The sequence below is a fragment of the Chiloscyllium punctatum genome, chromosome 44, assembly GCF_047496795.1.
Source record: "Chiloscyllium punctatum isolate Juve2018m chromosome 44, sChiPun1.3, whole genome shotgun sequence".
Classification (NCBI taxonomy): Eukaryota; Metazoa; Chordata; class Chondrichthyes; order Orectolobiformes; family Hemiscylliidae; genus Chiloscyllium; species Chiloscyllium punctatum.
The window spans coordinates 35713697-35732683 of NC_092782.1; the positions used below are offsets into that span (position 1 = coordinate 35713697).

At 37.8% G+C, this 18987-nt stretch overlaps 1 protein-coding gene across 7 annotated transcripts in view; it reads left to right on the top strand.

The window, feature by feature from the left end:
- Positions 1 to 18287, top strand: part of LOC140466870 (voltage-dependent calcium channel subunit alpha-2/delta-1) — a 662544-nt gene extending 644257 nt beyond the window's left edge. For 4 of the 7 annotated variants that reach the window (XM_072562611.1, XM_072562616.1, XM_072562614.1 and 1 more), the window contains 4 exons: positions 1307 to 1436; positions 3220 to 3332; positions 5543 to 5625; positions 13078 to 18287. In XM_072562611.1, the coding sequence (XP_072418712.1) occupies positions 1307 to 1436; positions 3220 to 3332; positions 5543 to 5625; positions 13078 to 13194 (443 nt within the window). In that variant the 3' untranslated portion in view covers positions 13195 to 18287. Of the gene's footprint in view, positions 1 to 1306; positions 1437 to 3219; positions 3333 to 5542; positions 5626 to 7232; positions 7322 to 13077 lie in introns of all 7 variants that reach the window. The other 3 variants (XM_072562612.1, XM_072562615.1, XM_072562617.1) reach the window with 1 other exon arrangement.
- The last annotated feature ends 700 nt before the right edge of the window (positions 18288 to 18987 follow it).

An 18987-nucleotide genomic window follows, 5' to 3' on the forward strand; every position in this document is an offset into this window, starting at 1 on the left:
TAGTGTGCAGATTAGGTTGCCAGCTGTAGCTGGTTGTATTGCTGGAGGTCTTGATACAAGGTCTCAGACCTCCACCAACTCAGTCCTAACTCTCCAAGTTGGCAATTACCTGACACATTCATCCTCAACAGGATTTGTCGTCTTGAGTTAATGAGCTGAATTATTCTTGATCCAGTCAAAGAGCCATCTCCAATATATTTATACCATCATCCAAAATGTTCAATAATTTAAAAATAAATACAATTTGTTTTAATATCACTATGATTGTTCTCCTGGGTTGCAGCAATGTCCCTTGGTAAACTCCAAAGGAAAATGCTCACCCACGTTTTTAGTGGCTGAGATGAGTAGTTTTAATTTAGCATGGACACTCAGCGTCAACTGATGTGTCACTGCTGGAGCTGACTGAAAATGATACATGATGAGAAAACTGCTTCAGGAGTGCCTGTGGCCCCAGCGAAACATTATGGCACTGATTTATTAAACATGCAAATGAAAATCTGAAAAGATTAGATGATCTGTTGAATTTGCCCCATCTTGACAGGGTTAAACTTCCATAGTCTCCCCGCTGCCCCCACACTGCCTCCCCACCCCACCCCGCAACTGTGCAGCCGTGCTATTTCTGGAGTTGTGCAAAAAAGAACCTGAGGAAAATTTAGTACGATTTTGGAAATTTCTGTCTGACACCAACAAGTAACAAGCAGGTTTCATAGGACTACAGGAGCAGCTTAACTAAGCCCTTAAAAACCTTGCTGCCTTTCTCATAGATGGGTATAATTGCCACTATCAAAGACACATTCATCTCCCTTTTCAATCTTTGTCATAAATCCATGCTCACTGTGTATGCCAGCATTTTATCCATGAGATCAATCTCATTGTAAGTAGATTGTACTTCCTAGCATTCAACCTTGATCTATGTTTTTGTAACGTCAACTACTACACATTTTCCCTTGGTCCTAATTATGATAAACTCCAGGAGCTGATCCACGTAGACTGAGTTCTCACCTTGTAAAGATCCCAACTGTATACTTTTCCAGAGCAAAAAGCTGTGCCTTGCTCAGCCTCTTCTGGTAACTCTACCCAATTTTATTAAGGATCTCAACGATCTTAATTTCAGACATTAATGCACATATATTCATGTTGATGGACTTACAAAGTGAATATAGTCTTAAAAGGATTCATTTTACAAGAGTAATAATCTTAACCTGAAATTACATTAATAGTATACCTCAGCAAGTCAGATAGACTGAGTTTGTAAGGGATAATGTTTCAGCTCCATATTCATTTGTATTTCACTTTTGATTTGCAGTTGATGCAGAAAATGAAGATTTTTCTGAACCTTTATCAAAGTCCAGCTGTATCACCGAACAGACTCAGTATTACTTTTATGACAATGAATCATCCTTCTATGGGCTTGTGGATTGTGGTAACTGCTCAAGGTAGGACTGCAGCAAAACTCTAGCACTATTGGGATCACTGAGTTGAGATTTTGATCTGTGCTTTTCAGGCTGTTTGGTGTTTGAAGACACAAATACATTTTGACTAGCCTGCAGCCTGCACTTCCAATAAGTATCATGAAAAGGAATCTACTCAGCAGAAACATTTCACGAAAGATAGAACTTTCATGCACAGAGAAATTTCACATTCTATGGACACTTTAAATATCTTAATAGATGATGCAGTACTTATAAAGTCTAGTCATTATTGTAAAATGTGAAGCACAGCAATCAACTTGCGATCAGATAAATCCCTTTATGTTCACCTTTCCTAAAATTATCTATTTTGTCTTCCTGTCTGTTCTATCTGATTCCACCTCTGTAAAACACTTTGAAGATTTTTATGTGCTAAAATTGTTAATATAAAGAAAATTCTTACTGCTATTGTAAAGTGCATATAGTCATAATGTACAATTTTCCTTGGGCTTAAAAAGTAATAAGTAAAAGTAAAGGAAACTAAGTAAATAGCAATTTACATCACAACTACCACATAATAACACACACAAAGGAGCTTTGAAAGTAATAATTTGCCACTGAGCAGGAAGGATGAGAAATGGCTTAGATATGCAGAAAAAACAAATTGCTGAGGATATTTTTGAAGGTGTGACAGGAGGATGCAGAAGTGTTTTTGAAGTGAATTCCTGAATGCTGAGTCTCTGCCATAAATAGCAAAATAGAGAAGTGGGTCACAATGTACAAGTCATAAGAATACATTTCTGGTATTGCAACATTTAAGAGGCCTTTGGATGGGTATATGAATAGGACGGGTTTGGAGGGATATGGGCCGGGTGCTGGCAGGCGGGACTAGACTGGGTTGGGATATCTGGTCGGCATGGACGGGTTGGACCGAAGGGTCTGTTTCCATGCTGTACATCTCTATGAATCTATGACTTCCTGAAAAGAACCATGGTCAATGAAAATAGTGGGTTTAGGTTCTCAATTAGACATTGGTTTCTGCACATCACTTGACACATGATTTGTGTCATCTCTGTCTTACTCTGACTGAAGGTGCTGCCATGATGACAGTGCCTGGTGAATGGAATTTTAGTATTCTATTTGTTGATTGGAAGATATTTATTCATTTTGTACTATTGTGATACAACAAAGAGAAAAGTCAATTCAACAAAAGTAGTATTGATGTGTTGCAGCATTTAATCATTTGGAGAGGAAATTTGCAGCACATATTTCATGAAAAATAGTGCCTCACTGATAATGTCACATTGCTGATCTGTGCTAATCTGTCGAATTCAATTGCAGAATATGTAAAAAGGGAATGAACTTGTGTAAAATGTACCTGGCAGAGTTTTGTTATTATTAAAAATAAAAAGGTAAAATTAGTCTTTGCTATTAGCATGAAGTGATCTCATAGTGAACCACCTATTTTACGTCATCCCTTGAAGCCTGTGGAAAAGGAATTGCTCTTGATGTTGAACAAGTTGCTGAGTCCATGTCTTGCTACTGATGAAGACCAATTTCACCTTTCAAATCTACTAAAAAAATTAGAGTTACTAAAATAACAGCATTTTTCCAAGAGTTACTAAAATAGCTGCATTAAATTAACAGAATTAAAATTTTAATTGAACGTTTTAATTAAGATTTTAAATTATTTAATCTGCAAAAGCTGTACCTTTGTTCCTCTTGCTTTTTTTTGTAACGGTATTGATTAAAATGTATTCCTTTTGTATTCACACTGACAAATAATAATTTGAATATAATTTTGCTTCAGGCTTTACCATGCGGAGAAGCTCTCCAAGACAAACCTGGTATTTATACTGGTGGAGAGTAAGCCCACATGTCAGTCATGTGACTCAAAGCCCCTAATGCAAGCAGAACAAAAATGTATCCTTTACTTGTCAATGTTGAATCTTCTTCAAACACAGAGGTTTCATTAGGAACAGTAGTTGCAAATCAGACACTAATGTGGTTCGAAGAATAATTTATCATTGATGGGAGTCAGGTCTGAACTGGAACTTGGATGGGAAATATTGCACAGTAATGAAAGAAATATTGTTAGTCACTAATGATTGAAATTTTTCTTGGTATTTTTGACTTGAAGTTAGGATGTAACAGGTTGAAACATACTCTGAAAGGACAATTAACATGGTGCAGGACCACTTAACTGGAAATTCCATCAGTTAACTAGAAATCTACCTTAATACCCCAAGGAAGCACAAACTGGTACTTTGTGCCGCTGCTATGAGACACAGGCTCAGAGTGGTCAGTGGAAGCCCTTTCAATTGGCTATTTTTACAAAGACAATTGGGATATGTAACCAGTGAACAAATAGAACTAACCAAAATTTTTAGTAGTGTATATACAGAAGATGGATTGCTGCATTATAAGGATTGCTGCCTAAATTCAGCAGTCCTTATAATGCACTCCCACCATTGCTTTAATGAGTCACAATTTAAACTAAGATCCGGATAGCTAGGTCATATGATTGATCACAAGAAAAGTCATCAGAGTCTTGTTCAGAGACCCATTCATCTCAAACAGAGCGAGTGACATAAGAAAAGGTGGAGATTCCTGTGGTTTAAATGGATTCATGGAAATCACAATAATGTACTTGATCACATAACTCTGACACTAGAGAGAGAAGAGTTCCATCCAGAATGGGCAATTGAAGAGGATGGTCTTTGACACTATATCTAGATTGCTGGAGCAGAGAACCTACTGTATATAGATCTAAGTAAAGGAGTGATAGAGTCCACCAGAAGTTGAAGAGAAGGAGTAAGCAGGCTTTGGCAATAGTGTATGTGGACATGCCAATTGCCTGAGATACTCCAACCTGGTATTTCAGTGTGCGTTATTGGCTTAAAGCACAGGATGCTGCAGTTCTCTTCAGCAGAAACTCCCACATCTCCATACCTCAGAGTGACCTAATATATGGTTAGGTGGAGTCTGCCATAAGGTGGAACTAGGGTTCATCTGAGAGTCTACACTGAGGTTATGCAAGAAGATTTTGATTAATTTCCCCCTATTTTGAGTGAAACTGATGAGAGTGAAGTGCTGCAATGGTTATTTACATAACTTTAGCCCCAAAATGGCATGAAGGCAATGACCTACTAGAATTGCCCCGAGACCAGCAGAGATTAATCCCAGCTTCAAATCCCACAGTGGTCAGATGGTCGAATTTGAATTCACTAAAAATCTGGAATTAAGCATTTAATGGTGACCACTGTCTATGGTTGGGAAAAGCCCATCTGGTTTACCAGTGTCCTTTTAGGGAAGGAAATCAGCCATTCTTCCCTGGACTGGCCCGCATGTGACTCTAGACCCACAGCAATATGGTTCACTCTCAACTGCCCTCTGAGCATTTAGGTGCTGGGCAATAAGGCTCTCCTATTCAAGCAGCTAACTCCTTCACATATGGTGAAGTCCTAGATAACATCTGAAGGTTTGTTTCATTTTGACAGCATGGCCACTGCAGTTTAAAACAAATCCTCTCAAATTAGTTTGACCCATTCATTCTCTTAAGCAGCTCTGTTTTTGTCTCCTAAGATTTTAATTTCCTAGCTGGCTGATTTATCGCTGTTATTAAACTCCAAATTCGATTTTGCTTTTGGTCATATGCTTCTGTAAAATCCTTAAACCTGGCCCGTTGGCCATATTCTCGATTCTTGACACATTCTAATAAATCAACTTTTATTCCCAATCTCCTGAACTTCAATTACAATATGTTGCACATAGTTGATGGTTAGCAATATGGCAGGAGACTGCGAGTAGCCCCAGGCTACATAAAAAGTCATAAGTCAGATTTAATCATTCCTGAATGCATTTGTCTTGACATGACCAACCAGAAAATCTCTCTGGGAACTACAGGCATCCCAACTGCCTTGACCTATTTCCCTTTAACTCTAGACTGTATAAATCTTCACTGCTTGAAGTTAAATGTGAATATGTATGCAAAATTACTGGCTGAATTTATTCCCAGATGACAAAATGGTGTATAGTTGCAGAATAATGTAGTGAAGTGTTAAGAGTTAATGTTTATGAAATGAATTCTGTTTTCTGTTGTCGTACCTGTCTCCTTAACTAAAACCACACAGCTGATGGACCTGATCCCTGTCTTCTGGCTCAGAACCCCAGACACAGAAAAGGTCCTGATGTATGCTTTGATTCTGACGAGCATGTAAGTATGCAAGGTTTGGATTCAGGAAGAAAAGCAAACTGCAAATAAGTATATCGGAATATGTATTTGTAATGTGTAGTGTCACAAAAACAAGGTCCCTTTAACACCTTTGTACAGATGTGATACTGCTCTGGGCCATAGCTCCTTTATTTTGATAACATGTCATAACTCTTTTGGAATGTTAACAAAATTAACTGCAGCTTTTGATATCCTTTCTTCGAATACTCTACTTTCACGTGTGTAATCTGGTAGCTGTGACTGGAATTTGTCCCCAGTGCTTGGAATTTAACTTCACACCTGTCCAACTGTTCTAAAATAGTATCAAGCTATTCAACTTTGGAATGGTGTTCTTGACAGGTTTTAGATACCAGATGGATTTGTCTCTTTACTTGTTTCAAATTTCATGCATTAAGTTAGAGCTGAAAGAAATTAGTAGATGAGTAACCAGGAGGCTCTTGGATAACAAGCAGGTTCTCAGTTTCTCTTGTATATTCTAGAGTGTTACAACAAAGAAGGTCTGCATGTTCATTCTTCATATGAACCATCCATTTCAATCTTTCTTTACTTACTATCTCTAACACCCTTAATATTTCTCTTATTCAAGCAGTTATTAAACAAGCTTTTAAAATAATTAGCTGACAGTTTCAGTAAGCTTTCATGGCTTAGTTTATCAAATTCAAATTTTGTTTCTGACTTTCCTTTCTGTTGTATTTGTGATTATCTTTCACTTCTTACTCCTCATTAAGGCTAGTGAAAACAATCAATCTCCATTCTCCAATAGTCCTGATGACTTCTATCGTTGAATTCTTTACTAAAATGACCAGTTTGCTTGGATCAACTTTGGTGACTCATATTCATGAAAATTGCATCAGATCTCCCTGAAACCTCCTTCATAAACAAACTTCTTTTCATTCTAATGGTCATATGAGGAATGACAAATGCAATGACTTTAGGAATTCATTTCTAAGTTGTGATTTTACTTAACTGTTGAAGAGTTATTTTTAAATGATTTTCATACATTAGACATTTGTGTAGTGAATTTCATTTATTACTTAAGAATTGTTAAGAACTGTTTAATTGAGTTGCTATTTTAAGATAATAGCACTTTCCAATATGTATTAAGTGATCGTGTAATTGCTACACATCTTAAACGAAATATGTTTCATAAAGAATTTAGCCTTATTCTGTCCACATAAATTTCCATCATAACTATTTGGGGAAACAGTCACAAGAAAATCTTCCATATTATGTATTTAAGATGGCCATACATATCAGGGCCACAGCAAAAAGAAGACCTAAATATTCGTGATTCCTCATAATGCCAGAAATATCACGTGGTCTCCCCACAAGTCCTTTGCGTGAAAGTACAGTAGCACACGCTCACTAGCTTGACGTCTTTGCTGATTGATGTCTTATTGTGTGTGTTTTAATTTGTTAATAGTGGGGTATTTTCTGTTCTGTGATTTACACTGTGACTTTCTGCTCTAGGTGGACGCTCACATTAATTCTGCCAGCAGCCAGCAAAATGCATGAACTCATCTTGTTTGTCTCTTTTTTTTTGTGTCCCCTTCCTTTTTTCTTCTTGCTACTTTGCCCGTTGTTAATAGGATGAGCCTATATGCACAACGAGTCGTGCCTCTGCCGTGGCGTCAGCTCGTCTCTTCATTTTACTGCAAGTTTTGATGTGGTGCGGAGGGTCAGTTACTTTCACTGGTTTTGTTCTTTAGTTTCCTTCTTAGGTTTGATATTAACTTGAAACTAACACCCCTACAAATGATTGTGGTCCAGAGCGAACTTACTGTGGTTTGAGAGTTGCGAAGCAAACTAAATTTGTTGTTCCATCTTGAACTAGATGTTTTTCTTAGATCTGTTAATTTTGAGTTCTTTCTCGAATGAGTGAAAGTTTACACATTATAGATGAGTTATTTAATAAAGCAATTGAATATATTTTCATAGACAGAAACAATGTTCAACAGTTTGTCAACTTGATAAGAAAAAGATGAATATGGGATATGAGGAACCATACAAATTAAATGTCGGTAAAGGGAACTTCAAATAATAGTTTGATTTAAAAGTAAACCCTATAACGCCACTAATATCACACTTCTTTCGATACAAAGTTACCAAATAGACTGATCCAATCTAAATTTTTGATAATTCTTTTGAAAAAATAAGTTCTGAGATTTGGTAAATATAAGATAGTATATATGTTTTTGATTTAGACTATTGATTTGATAAAAATGCATGTTAATATATATGTAGTTCCCTGTTGTTGGATGGGAGTGTTGAAAAAGTGGGCTTTTATGTTCTACGCAGCTCTACTGGCCCAAATATGTACAGAACCTATGTGGATCAGGACTGAAAAACCAAACTCCTCAAGTGATTGAAAAATTATTTTTTCCAACTGGACTTCTTTTTAAAAAAAAGCACTTCATTATATTTTGGTTATATCTTCTCTTTGTTTTTTTTCTGAATATAAATAAGCATAATCCAGAAAGTATCCAATTTGCCTGTGCAGAACTGAAATCAGAAGTTACTTTAGTGGTCAGAATTCTGTGCATATTGTGTATCATTGACTGCTGGGACATTCCAAGGGTGTGTTGGAACTTCAACCACTTAGTCATCTAGATAAAAGCAAAACAGTCACAGTTTTTAACAAGAACTTAATTTAGAATGATTAAGATGACTTCTTAAATTAGAAGAAGAAATTTGTTGTGTTGATTTGACTTTCAAGGATTTATATTTTTGTTTTTTAAGTTGTTTGACTTTTATTATAACTACCTTTATTTTGGGAGCACTCTGTTTTAAACTATGGGAGATTGTTAGAACAAATAGAATTTTTTTTAAGATTAGGCAGCACTTTATCACATATTCTTTAACTGTGAAGTGAAATACAATCTTATGTAAGTGTTGCTTTGACAGAAATACAGTTCCCATTCTACAAACAAGGAGTATGATTTAGCTCATCCCCAATCTTTTATGTAGTCTAGTATTAATCACATTACCTCTAAATGATTCAAAGATTTTCCACTGCATTATTCTATCTGCCGCTGTCCTTCTTATTAAGATCATGAGAATTATAGCAGCTCAGTGGTTAGCACTGCTGAGACCTGGGTTTGATTCCAGCCTCAAGTGACTGTCAATGTGGAGTTTGCACGTTCTCCCCACGTTTGCATGGGTTTCCTCCCAGAGTCCAAAGATGTGCAGGTTAGCATGACCATGCTAAATTGCCCAAAGTGTCCAAGGATGTGCAGGCTGGATGGATTAGCCATGGGAAATGAAGGGCTACAGCAAGAGGCTGAATCTGGGTGGGATGCTCTTCAAAGAGTTGATGTGGACTCGATGGGCAGGATGGCTAGCTTTCACACTGTAGGGAATCTATGAAAATTAGGAGCAGGAATAATCCTTTTGACCTCTCTAATCTGCCCCACCATTCAATGGGATTGTTGCTGATCTGGTTGTGGCCTTAGCTCCTTAACTCTTGACTTTAGATTAGATTAGATTAGATTAGATTAGATTACTTACAGTGTGGAAACAGGCCCTTCGGCCCAACAAGTCCACACCGCCCCGCCGAAGCGCAACCCACCCATACCCCTACATCTACATCTACCCCTTGCCTAACACTACGGGCAATTTAGCATGGCCAATTCACCTGACCTGCACATCTTTGGACTGTGGGAGGAAACCGGAGCACCCGGAGGAAACCCACGCAGACACGGGGAGAATGTGCAAACTCCACACAGAGCGTCGCCTGAGGCGGGAATTGAACCCGGGTCTCTGGCGCTGTGAGGCAGCAGTGCTAACCACTGTGCCACCGTGCCGCCCACATTCCTGGTTATTCAAAATATTTGTTGAACTTGGGCTTCAATATATTCAGCGACCAGCTTCCATGGCTGTCTGGGAAAGAGAAGTTAAAACCACCAGTGAACCTTTGCGAGAAGAAATACCTCTGAGTTCTAAATAGGAGATCTGTTCTTTTAAAACTGTGCCTCCCAGTTTTGACCTTCTGTAAGTGAGAACAACCTTTCAGTATCTACCCCTTCAGGTGCCCTCAGAATCTTTTATGCTTCAATAAGATCATCTCATTCTTCTGAACACCAATGTTTATAGACTTGACATGCTCAATCTTTCCCTCATAAGGCAGCATCCCAGAAATTAGTCAAATGAATTATCTTTGTGCTGCTTTGACTTTGAGTATAGTCTTTCTTAAATCAGTAGACCAAGATTGTTTAAGGTACTCTCGGTGTGGTCTCGTTCATTCCGCAGACAGTAGTATTTAACATACTGCTCTTGAGTGAAGAGCTTTCTGATATCAGTTCCAAAATTACCTATTAACTGAATATCGCCCTTGTTTCTTGGTAAGTAGAGTTCAAAGCAGAATTTGTACGGTGGTCTGAGCCATGCATTACCCAGTTGATCACAATTACTGATGACTTATATTCCACTGTTTCTAGCTATGTAGATCAACCATATGTTCTCCTTGTTGACCTGCCACCCTATATTGTTTGCACATGCTTAGCTTTGAATCTGAGTGTCTCATGTGATTTCGAAATCTGTGCTTTTTAACATCCTACACCAGATGCCCCAGGACTAAAACTTATTTCATCTGTCATACTGTTGGTGGATTAAGGGTAACCTAAAGCTCCATGCTAAATTCCATGACCAAGCATTCAAATCTGACTGACATGCGATCTGATCATTTAATAACGAAACTTTGGGTCTTAAAGGACTCATTGCATACAGGGCAATCTACAGTGCAAAATACTTCTGGTGTTTTGTAAAACAACTGACTGGCCATTTCTTCGGATAGATCTGCATGGAAAGTAAAATTAGTTTGAGAGTAAACCTCATGGTCAACCTAGTTCCATTTGTTTACTGATTAATTGACTGGTTTCCCCTCCACTGACCCTTTTTCAATGGTTAGAACCACAAAATCTAATTCTTAATTGAACAGAGCCTGAGATCAGCCAGTGTTTAATTGTTCTGTATTTGTGCTACTTTACAAGCTGGCCAATTGATGGTCTGATCCATTTGTTTGACTGTCCATGTGAAGATGAAGAGGGGTTGGTCACGTGGATTTGAGGTCATAAGTGTCATGTTCATGATAATGGTTTAGGAAAAAAATGTTCATCAGGGATTGATTAATTTTGTGGATTAGTTTATTTAAAACAGTGAACAGGAGCTCAATCGGTCTGCCTGCTTCTGTGGAGTGAGAAAGAGTTCATGTTTCGAATTAACGTTTCAAATCCAATTAGACTCTGCTTCTGGTCAGATCTAACATACTTTGTTAGGGGCAGCGTGGTGGCTCAGTGGTTAGCACTGCTACCTCACAGTGCCAGGGACCCGGGTTTGATTCCAACCTCAGGTGGCTGTCTGTGTAGAGTTTGCACATTCTCCCCGTGTCTGTGTGGTTTTCCTCCCACAGTCCAAAAATGTGCAGGTTAGGTGAATTGGCCATGCTAAATTGCCCATAGTGTTAGGTGCATTATCAGGGGTAAATCCAGGGTAGGGGAATGGGTCGGTGTGGGTTACTCTTTGGAGGGTCGGTGTGGACTTGTTGGGCCGAAGGGCCTGTTCCCATACTGTAGAGAATCTAATCTAATCATGAAACAAATAGCAGGTGAACTGATTTCTGTGGATGTTGTTTGCAAACCAATAGACTAACAGACAGGCAGAGTTGCAATATTACATATGCTCAGCACATGGAGTCCTGAAAGATTATGTTATTTTAAGATTACGGTTTTGCTGTAAACTGTACTTAGAATCGATCCCAGCAACTGAGTAGCTTTGGTGAAGGAGAAAAGAAATTCGGAACATGTGCTCCTTTCTGATGTGCTAGTTTTCTTTGCGTTCCCACGTTTTTAATTTCAAATTTCTAGCATTCACAGTTCTTAACAAAAAAGGTCTTTAGAGATAATGTAACGAAATCAGGGTTAGAAGCTAGAATACAGGATGTCATCAAGAATAGAAGCTATTCAAAATAAAGAGCAAAATATTGCGAATGCTAGAAACTTGAAAGAAAGGCAGGAAGTGCTGGAGAAGCGCAATAGGTCTGCCTGCTTCTGTGGAGTGAGAAAGAGTTCATGTTTCGAATCCAATTAGACTCCGCTTCAGGTCAGGTCTAACATACTTTGCATAACAAAGTATATAAGATTGTGAAGCATGGGTCAAGCCCGATCTGGAGTCATGTATGTACTTCTGAATGTCAATTCAAAGGAAGTTACAATTTCTGTTGAGAAGTAGACAGATAAGCAGCAAAATGTATCAGAAATGGGATTGGTTTTCTTGCGTTTGCTACTTGAAATAATGATCTGCTCTTTTTCTGAACATCCCTGATATTATTATAAAGGGGGCTAGGCTTGTTGTTTCTAATTATTTTATATTATTTTGGTTTGAGATTTTATTAATGCAGCAAATGCTTAGGTTTTAGGGAATGGCTCATATCTGTTTATATTATTACTTGCAAAGCAAAATAGTTTAGTCAATTTCTCAGACAAAGTATGACACCAAAGTTGGCACCAAAGGAAATGTTGAAGCTCTTGGCTTTAAGGACTGTCTCAATGTTGAATATTGGTGTCATAATAGACTTCTTCTAGCATGAAGACCTTGGGATAACCAGTCAACTTTATTTTGTTTGCTTTGTCCAGTTGATTTGATGTCACAGAAGTGGAAAGTTCCCAAAAACAATGTCATAGCAAAGCTAACTTGTTCCTAGGTAGTGGTGGGCTATCATGAAGAGAGTTTACATTAATGATTTCTTGGGACCTGGTTGAAAAGCAAGAAAGTTCCATTAAATATTCAATTTAATGCTGTATGCTAATAGTCTTTCCTGGTTCCCAAGTTTGCTTTATACCCTTGAATTAAAGAAAGCTTGTCTTTCCTTTCACAGCTGTTGCACAAAATATTGTAAATGTTGACGAACAAAAACTTGCTTTTATCCTGCATTTGTAACTTCATGGGGTCTCACAAAGCTCCTCGCAATTGATGAATGAGCTTTGAAATGGATTCTATAAGCAATCTTGCTGCTTATGTGTATAAACCTTTCTTTCATTTGTGGCACTTTGAGTTACCTCAACCCTGGCATGAAGATAGATGCTGATAAAGGTATTAGTGATGGAGGATTTGAACTAATTTAATCAAATCTGCGAAAATGATTTCAGGAGGTTTAAAGTGAAATCCAAGAGTGGAGGAAGGATTTGGAAAGGTAGTATATTTACGCAATGAAAAGTTGCACACCCTGCCTAATATGTGCAATAATTCACAGAAATGCTCAAAGTCACCAGTTCCAGATTGGGACACTCAAGTATTCTATGAACATGTAACAACAAAACCAAGATTAACAGTGACAATGCCAAAGAAATGTGGTTAAATGCTGCCTGAACTTAAGAGATCAATGGTTTCACTTTTGATGATTATCATGATGATTATCTTTGTTTTTCTCCCTGACAACAGGAGGATGATTCTGAATGCGGCAGTGGCTCTCGTCTGAGCCCATCCTTATGGTCAATGATAGGGATTCAGCTGGTTCTCCTCTGGCTGCTAAGTAGTGCCAGACATTATCCATCATGACTGCAGAGAACGGACAGCCATCTCCGCTTTCTAGACCCACCACACTGTAGCCCTGGATTAAACCAGGGAATCTTTGTCCCCAAGCAGTAGAAGACTGACCATTTCCATATCCTGGTGTATCACTGTGTCAAAGATTCATTGTTGACTCTCCATATGAAGAATGGTCAAGGTGCTCCATTGATAAGTTTTTTTAAAAGAAAATGTTAAGTCATACAATGGTAGCAAATTGGATTGTCAATCCTGAACCGTGCCAGGCAACTATGGGAATGCTAATACATTTATACAAAGAAACAATTCATAAAAAGATCTAGATTTATTTATCATTAGGTTCATATTTTGTTTAGCTTACTTTGATCAAGATAAAAGGGTATTCTTTATTTATGGCTTACATTGACTGACTGTAGCTAATTTTAAAACCACTTACATGGGCTAGCGACATACAGGCACAATCAGCTATCCTATTGGTATAAAGCCAGAAAGCTTAGACATGACCATGTTGGGTACCAACCAGTAATTGCAATCTTTTTAAGGTTTTGATACACCAAAGTACACTGATTATTCTGTGGCTGTGTAATTATATTATTGTTAGCTATTCTGTTACCAAAGGATGCCTGTAACCCTCTCCTTCTCTCTCATTAAGCCATAACTCTATGCCTGATGCCCTTCATGTTTGCTGAAGCAAATGCATAATGATTGTTGTATCCCACACAAGGAATAGTGCTAAGGCTTGTGAATGAAAAATCTGTTGTTGTGGCGATTGAATTTTGGACACTGATGCTTTTTTTGCATGAAGATTCTGCTACTATTTTCTCATTCAATTTTACTGTAGGAGTGTAGTTAATGTGCAAGAGCAACTGAGTGAACCAAATGTTGTTGATGTGAAATTTAGATAATATGATGTAATATAACTGTTTCACTTATAACAACTAAATGTTGTCAAACATACCTCTTTCAAAGTGCAGTGAGCAGGCTGAAAAGATGGGGACTTTACACAAAGGCAATTTCAAAATTTGGATTTTGTTTTCAACAGTTGGGATTGAGCCAAGGGCTGTCATTAAAACTGTACCCCAATATAGCTGTGCAATTTCTGTAATACAAGAAAAATAAGACTTATATGAGGTAGTTGGTTGAATTACAAGAAAATTCCCAAAGGCACCAAAACAATTTGAAGTAAAGCTGAAATTTGGTCGACAATTGATTCTATAAGAAACTTCTATATTGGGACAATTGATTGTTGGGAATTAAGTTTTACATCACAGCAAAATAGGAATTTTATAAATTAAAAATTGTGATGTGGTCTAAGGAACCCGAGACATTATATGCCAACAAAATACAAAAAGTGTGCATTTTAGTTGAACAGTGTTTTGAGGTCATGCAATCAACAATGTTCACTTCATTTATATTTCAGCCTGTCTTAGTGCACAATGTTTATTGATTGTGCATCAATCTTTTTGTTTAGTTTTTGAGAATCATCCTCTGGTCTTGGTCGTAAATGGATGTAACTCTAAAGTATTTAAATTGGAGTGCATGCTTTGTCAACATCAGCCATCTGGGGCTAAACAGAGGGACATTTTCCTCAAAAAACACAGTTAAAATTACTAAAGAAGTTAAGCTGCATCAGTGAAAGGAATGAAGATGGCAGTGGATCATTAAATACTTTGGTTATCTCTGCCATCTACTTTTATTCAAAAAGAGAAATACACTAAGACTTTTGCATGATCAGTTCAGTATTTTGAAAAATATAAGTAATCCGATGTTAAAATATGTGGAAACAGTATTGAAAATGTTTTGGACAAGTTGAGGAGGGTTTTGTTATATGACCGACTGATATCTTTTTGAGTAAGGATTTCCGTTGACAATCTGTCGATTGTGGTACCAAATTCAATGGATTCTGCAGCTTTTGTATCAGTGAGCCTTTTGCTGGCAGAAGTTTAGTTGTTAGTTTTCATTGATTCAGTATCAAATTAACAGGCAGTTTTCTCCACTTTAGGGCAAGGGCCAGGGAACTTGTCCATTGCACTATTGAATATGGACTGCCCTGTGCAGTGACCTGGAGACTTGCTATGACATCTGATTTGTGGGTTTGCCAAAGTGATACTGTAGCATGTGACCAATGCATTGTCTCACAGTCATTTTGTCCTTGTGAGGAGTGAGTCCACATTCAAGAACCTTTCAGAAATTGAAACACATGGAGAATTCTTCCCCGTAAATAAAACAATGCAAGTTCATCAATGGACTATAGATGCTCTTCTACTTGTAACTTCACCTAGTCATCTCAAAGGGCAAACTATTTGAACATTAATGAGCTATTTCATGTCTGACCAGGCAGTATTATCCTCAGTCCACTTATCTATTGACTGCTTTTGCTGAAAATGTAACACTGATGCAGAACCCACCAGCAAACCGCCAGCATGTCAAGTAGCAGCAAGGACAAACAACAACTAAAAAGGTCCCCACTTTATTACTTGTTTCTCCTCTTTTCTCTTTACTACATATATGATTTCCTGACAGATAGTTCAGGCAGTTCCCTCTCTCTGAGGATACTGCTTTGTAACAAACATCAACAAGTGAGCATTCTGGGTTAATTTCTCCTCCCATTTGTTTTCTGCCATGGTGAAGTTGATGCTCTCCTTTAAGTGTGTACTCCTCAGTGCAAATATGCCTTCTGAAATAATTAAAACTATTGTAAGACCAGAGATAGCTTACAATTTAAGTGCTGTCCTGGCACAGTTGATTGCCTGTGTAAACCGGCCAACTTGCTGTCAACCTGGATTTGCCGATGAACTATAAAGAGAGAGAGCATGTGGGAAAAGCTATGGTGTAGCATTAACTTTATAACATCTAGCTATGAACATTTATGAATAATATTTTATGTAGAAAAGGAGCTTGCATCCTGTTTGTTAATTTTAGTATCACAATTCAGAGATGATGTCATAAATATATTAAGATTTCAAAATTAATGCATTTTTCTCTTTTTATTCCACATTAAGTTTGCTTTGTATGCAAATATGAAGAAACTCTACTCAATATTTTACAACCTGTGGAGAACTATTCAAATTTATGTGTCTCGTTTTCTGTTCAGTAACTTGCATTGTGTTACTGTAAATCATGTATATTATACTGTGCTGAACACTGAGCCAGATTGGTTAAAGATTCTGGGAAACCACTGCTGCTCATAAGTTTGACGAATTGAACTGAGTACATTTTTGCAAAAAGTATTTTGCCACCATGCAATCGGACCATCCTCAGCTCATTAATTCTGATACGTATGTTTATTGCCAAATGGAAATTCACAACAGATAAAGGAAATGGTTAGTGTAGTCATTGCCAACCTAAACGTGCATGCATTTTCTTAAGGAATTGACTACTTTGGGATTCGCATTTACTTATCACTTTCAGGAAACCTAATTGGTGTACTCTGCTAAATTTCAAAAAACCAGTGTAAAATATAAAGCAAAGCTGCTTCCCGCCCTCCCTCAAGTACAATTTGTCAGTTGTGCAGAATTCTGTTATGAAATTTGGCCTGATTGTATTTATTATAAGGAACTATTAGATTGTAGATGCCTTTGCAGAAAGTTATGAGTGGTTTGGTTTTTGTTTTTATCATATTACTTGTTTTGAAATGGGTTTGGAGAAATAGATTGATTGATGTACTTCCTCAGTTTTTTTTTATGATGGCTGTAATCCCAAGAGTAAATTGAATCTAGCCAAAAGCCTGATGTTAAGAATCTGAATCAATATGTGCTAAGAATATTGCTTCACAACCATTGTAATAGTTATCTTGATACTTGTAATCCTCTAACTCCAATCAGAATGACTGTACAGATCATTTCAGGTATTGGATAATCAACCTGTGAAGACAAAAGGGTCACTCAATACAGATGTGAAGCACTGGAGTGAGTTGTGTGCAATAATTCTGATCAGTTGTGAATGATCCAAATTCAGTAAAATAATTATTTTCTTATTCACAGAATAGTACTGAGAATATACATTCTTCTTCTTGTGAGTTTTTGTTTTCCTTTCCATTATCAGGATAATAGGTGTTTTCCTGATGTCTTTATTCTGCTTTCCTGTTAGTAGAAACATATTACCATCTGTCACATTTTTAGTGATGGAAACAGCTAATGAGTGATAATATTCTTTGGCATTGGGACTACATGTGAGTCCCATGCCTGAAGTCCCATATAGTGTGTGTAGCTTATCTGGGGATTCTTAAACAACCAGGGATGGTAGGTGGGTTGTGCAGGGAGGAGAGCCAGAGTGTCTCAAGTTGTGGGTGGTAGCCAGCCTCACTAGGAGAAGTGAATGCTGCCGCTGTAGGTAGAATACTGCAAATGAACCCCATGGAAATTTCAAACAATGTTTCCAATCTCTTTGGCCACAGTTGTCAAGCCAGCCCCAAGCAGCAGGATTTGTAAACATCTAGAGCTCTTGGCTCTGGTGTGGAAGGAGTTAGGAAATTAAAAGAGATTTTACTGGCCTCCTGGGCTGGCATTTCCAACTGTTTCTTGGGCTTCAGTCTCGGTGAAATTAGGAGGGGCAAGATGAGCCAGGGGCATGAGCAGGTAGCGGTGTTACCAATCTTCCCTGTCTGGGCATTTTAATTCCCATTAATTTGCCCTTTGCTATTCTTGCGATTGTTAGTACTGCCTTCTGCACGGTCAGTTAGAGATGTGAAATTTCAAACATCCTCTGCTATTCTGCTTCTTCCAAGTTAAATCCATGTCTAATATGATTCCACCCACTATGTTCACATACACTGACATTAAGGTGAAACAAAACTCTGTAAATAACTGAGCAGTATACACCATTCCCCTTCTTCCTCCAAGTGCCAGTGACCTTTCCAATGTTACAACTTTTCAATGTAACAGTCTTTTCTTTTCAAACTGTAGAAGCTTGAAGATGTGCTGTTAGGGTACCTGCACACAACTGAACCTTAAATTAACTTGTAATTGATGTAATGTTAAAATAACATATGGCAGCCTCTTTGAGGTAGGAGAAAGTGAGGACTGCAGATGCTAGAGATTAGAGTCGAGAGTGTGGTGCTGGAAAAGCACAGCAGGTCAGACAGCATCGAGGAGCAGGAGAATCAACGTTTCAGACATAAGCCCTTCGTCAGCTCATTCCTGATGAAGGGCTTATGCCCAAAATGTTGATTCTCTTGCTGCTCCGATGCTGCCTAACCTGCTGTGCTTTTCCAGCACTACACTCCAGTCCTGCATCTGATGGCAAACAATTAATATAAAATAAAAGTCTTGGTGCTCCTCAGGAACTGTCTAGTTTAATATGAAAATAAACCAGTTTATTTGTATATAGACATGTCTCTGAGCAGAATAAAGAAGAAGTTATTTATTGTTAGGTGTTGTCTATTTTAAGAATTCCATCATGATGCTTAATCTTTGTTCTTTAAATTCATTCAGCTAACCATAAATGTTTCATTTTTAAGCTTACACGTAGAGTCATAGCTTCATACAGCATGAAAACAGACTCTCAATCCAAACGATTCATGTCACACATAATCCCAAACTAAACTCATCCCGACTGCCTGCTCCTGGCAACTGTGCATGCATCTCCCACATCCTCAGGAAGTTCATTCCATGATCGACATCCTGATTTAAAGAAATTTGGAATGGGACATTTTTCAGTGTATTTTACATATATATCTCAGTATGTCAAGATATTGCGATACTTTATTTGGATAGGAGATCAATTATTCTTCCAAGTAAAGTCAGAACATTTTCCTGAACGACAAAGTGAACCACTTGGTCTTCATATATTGCAGATTGATCAATC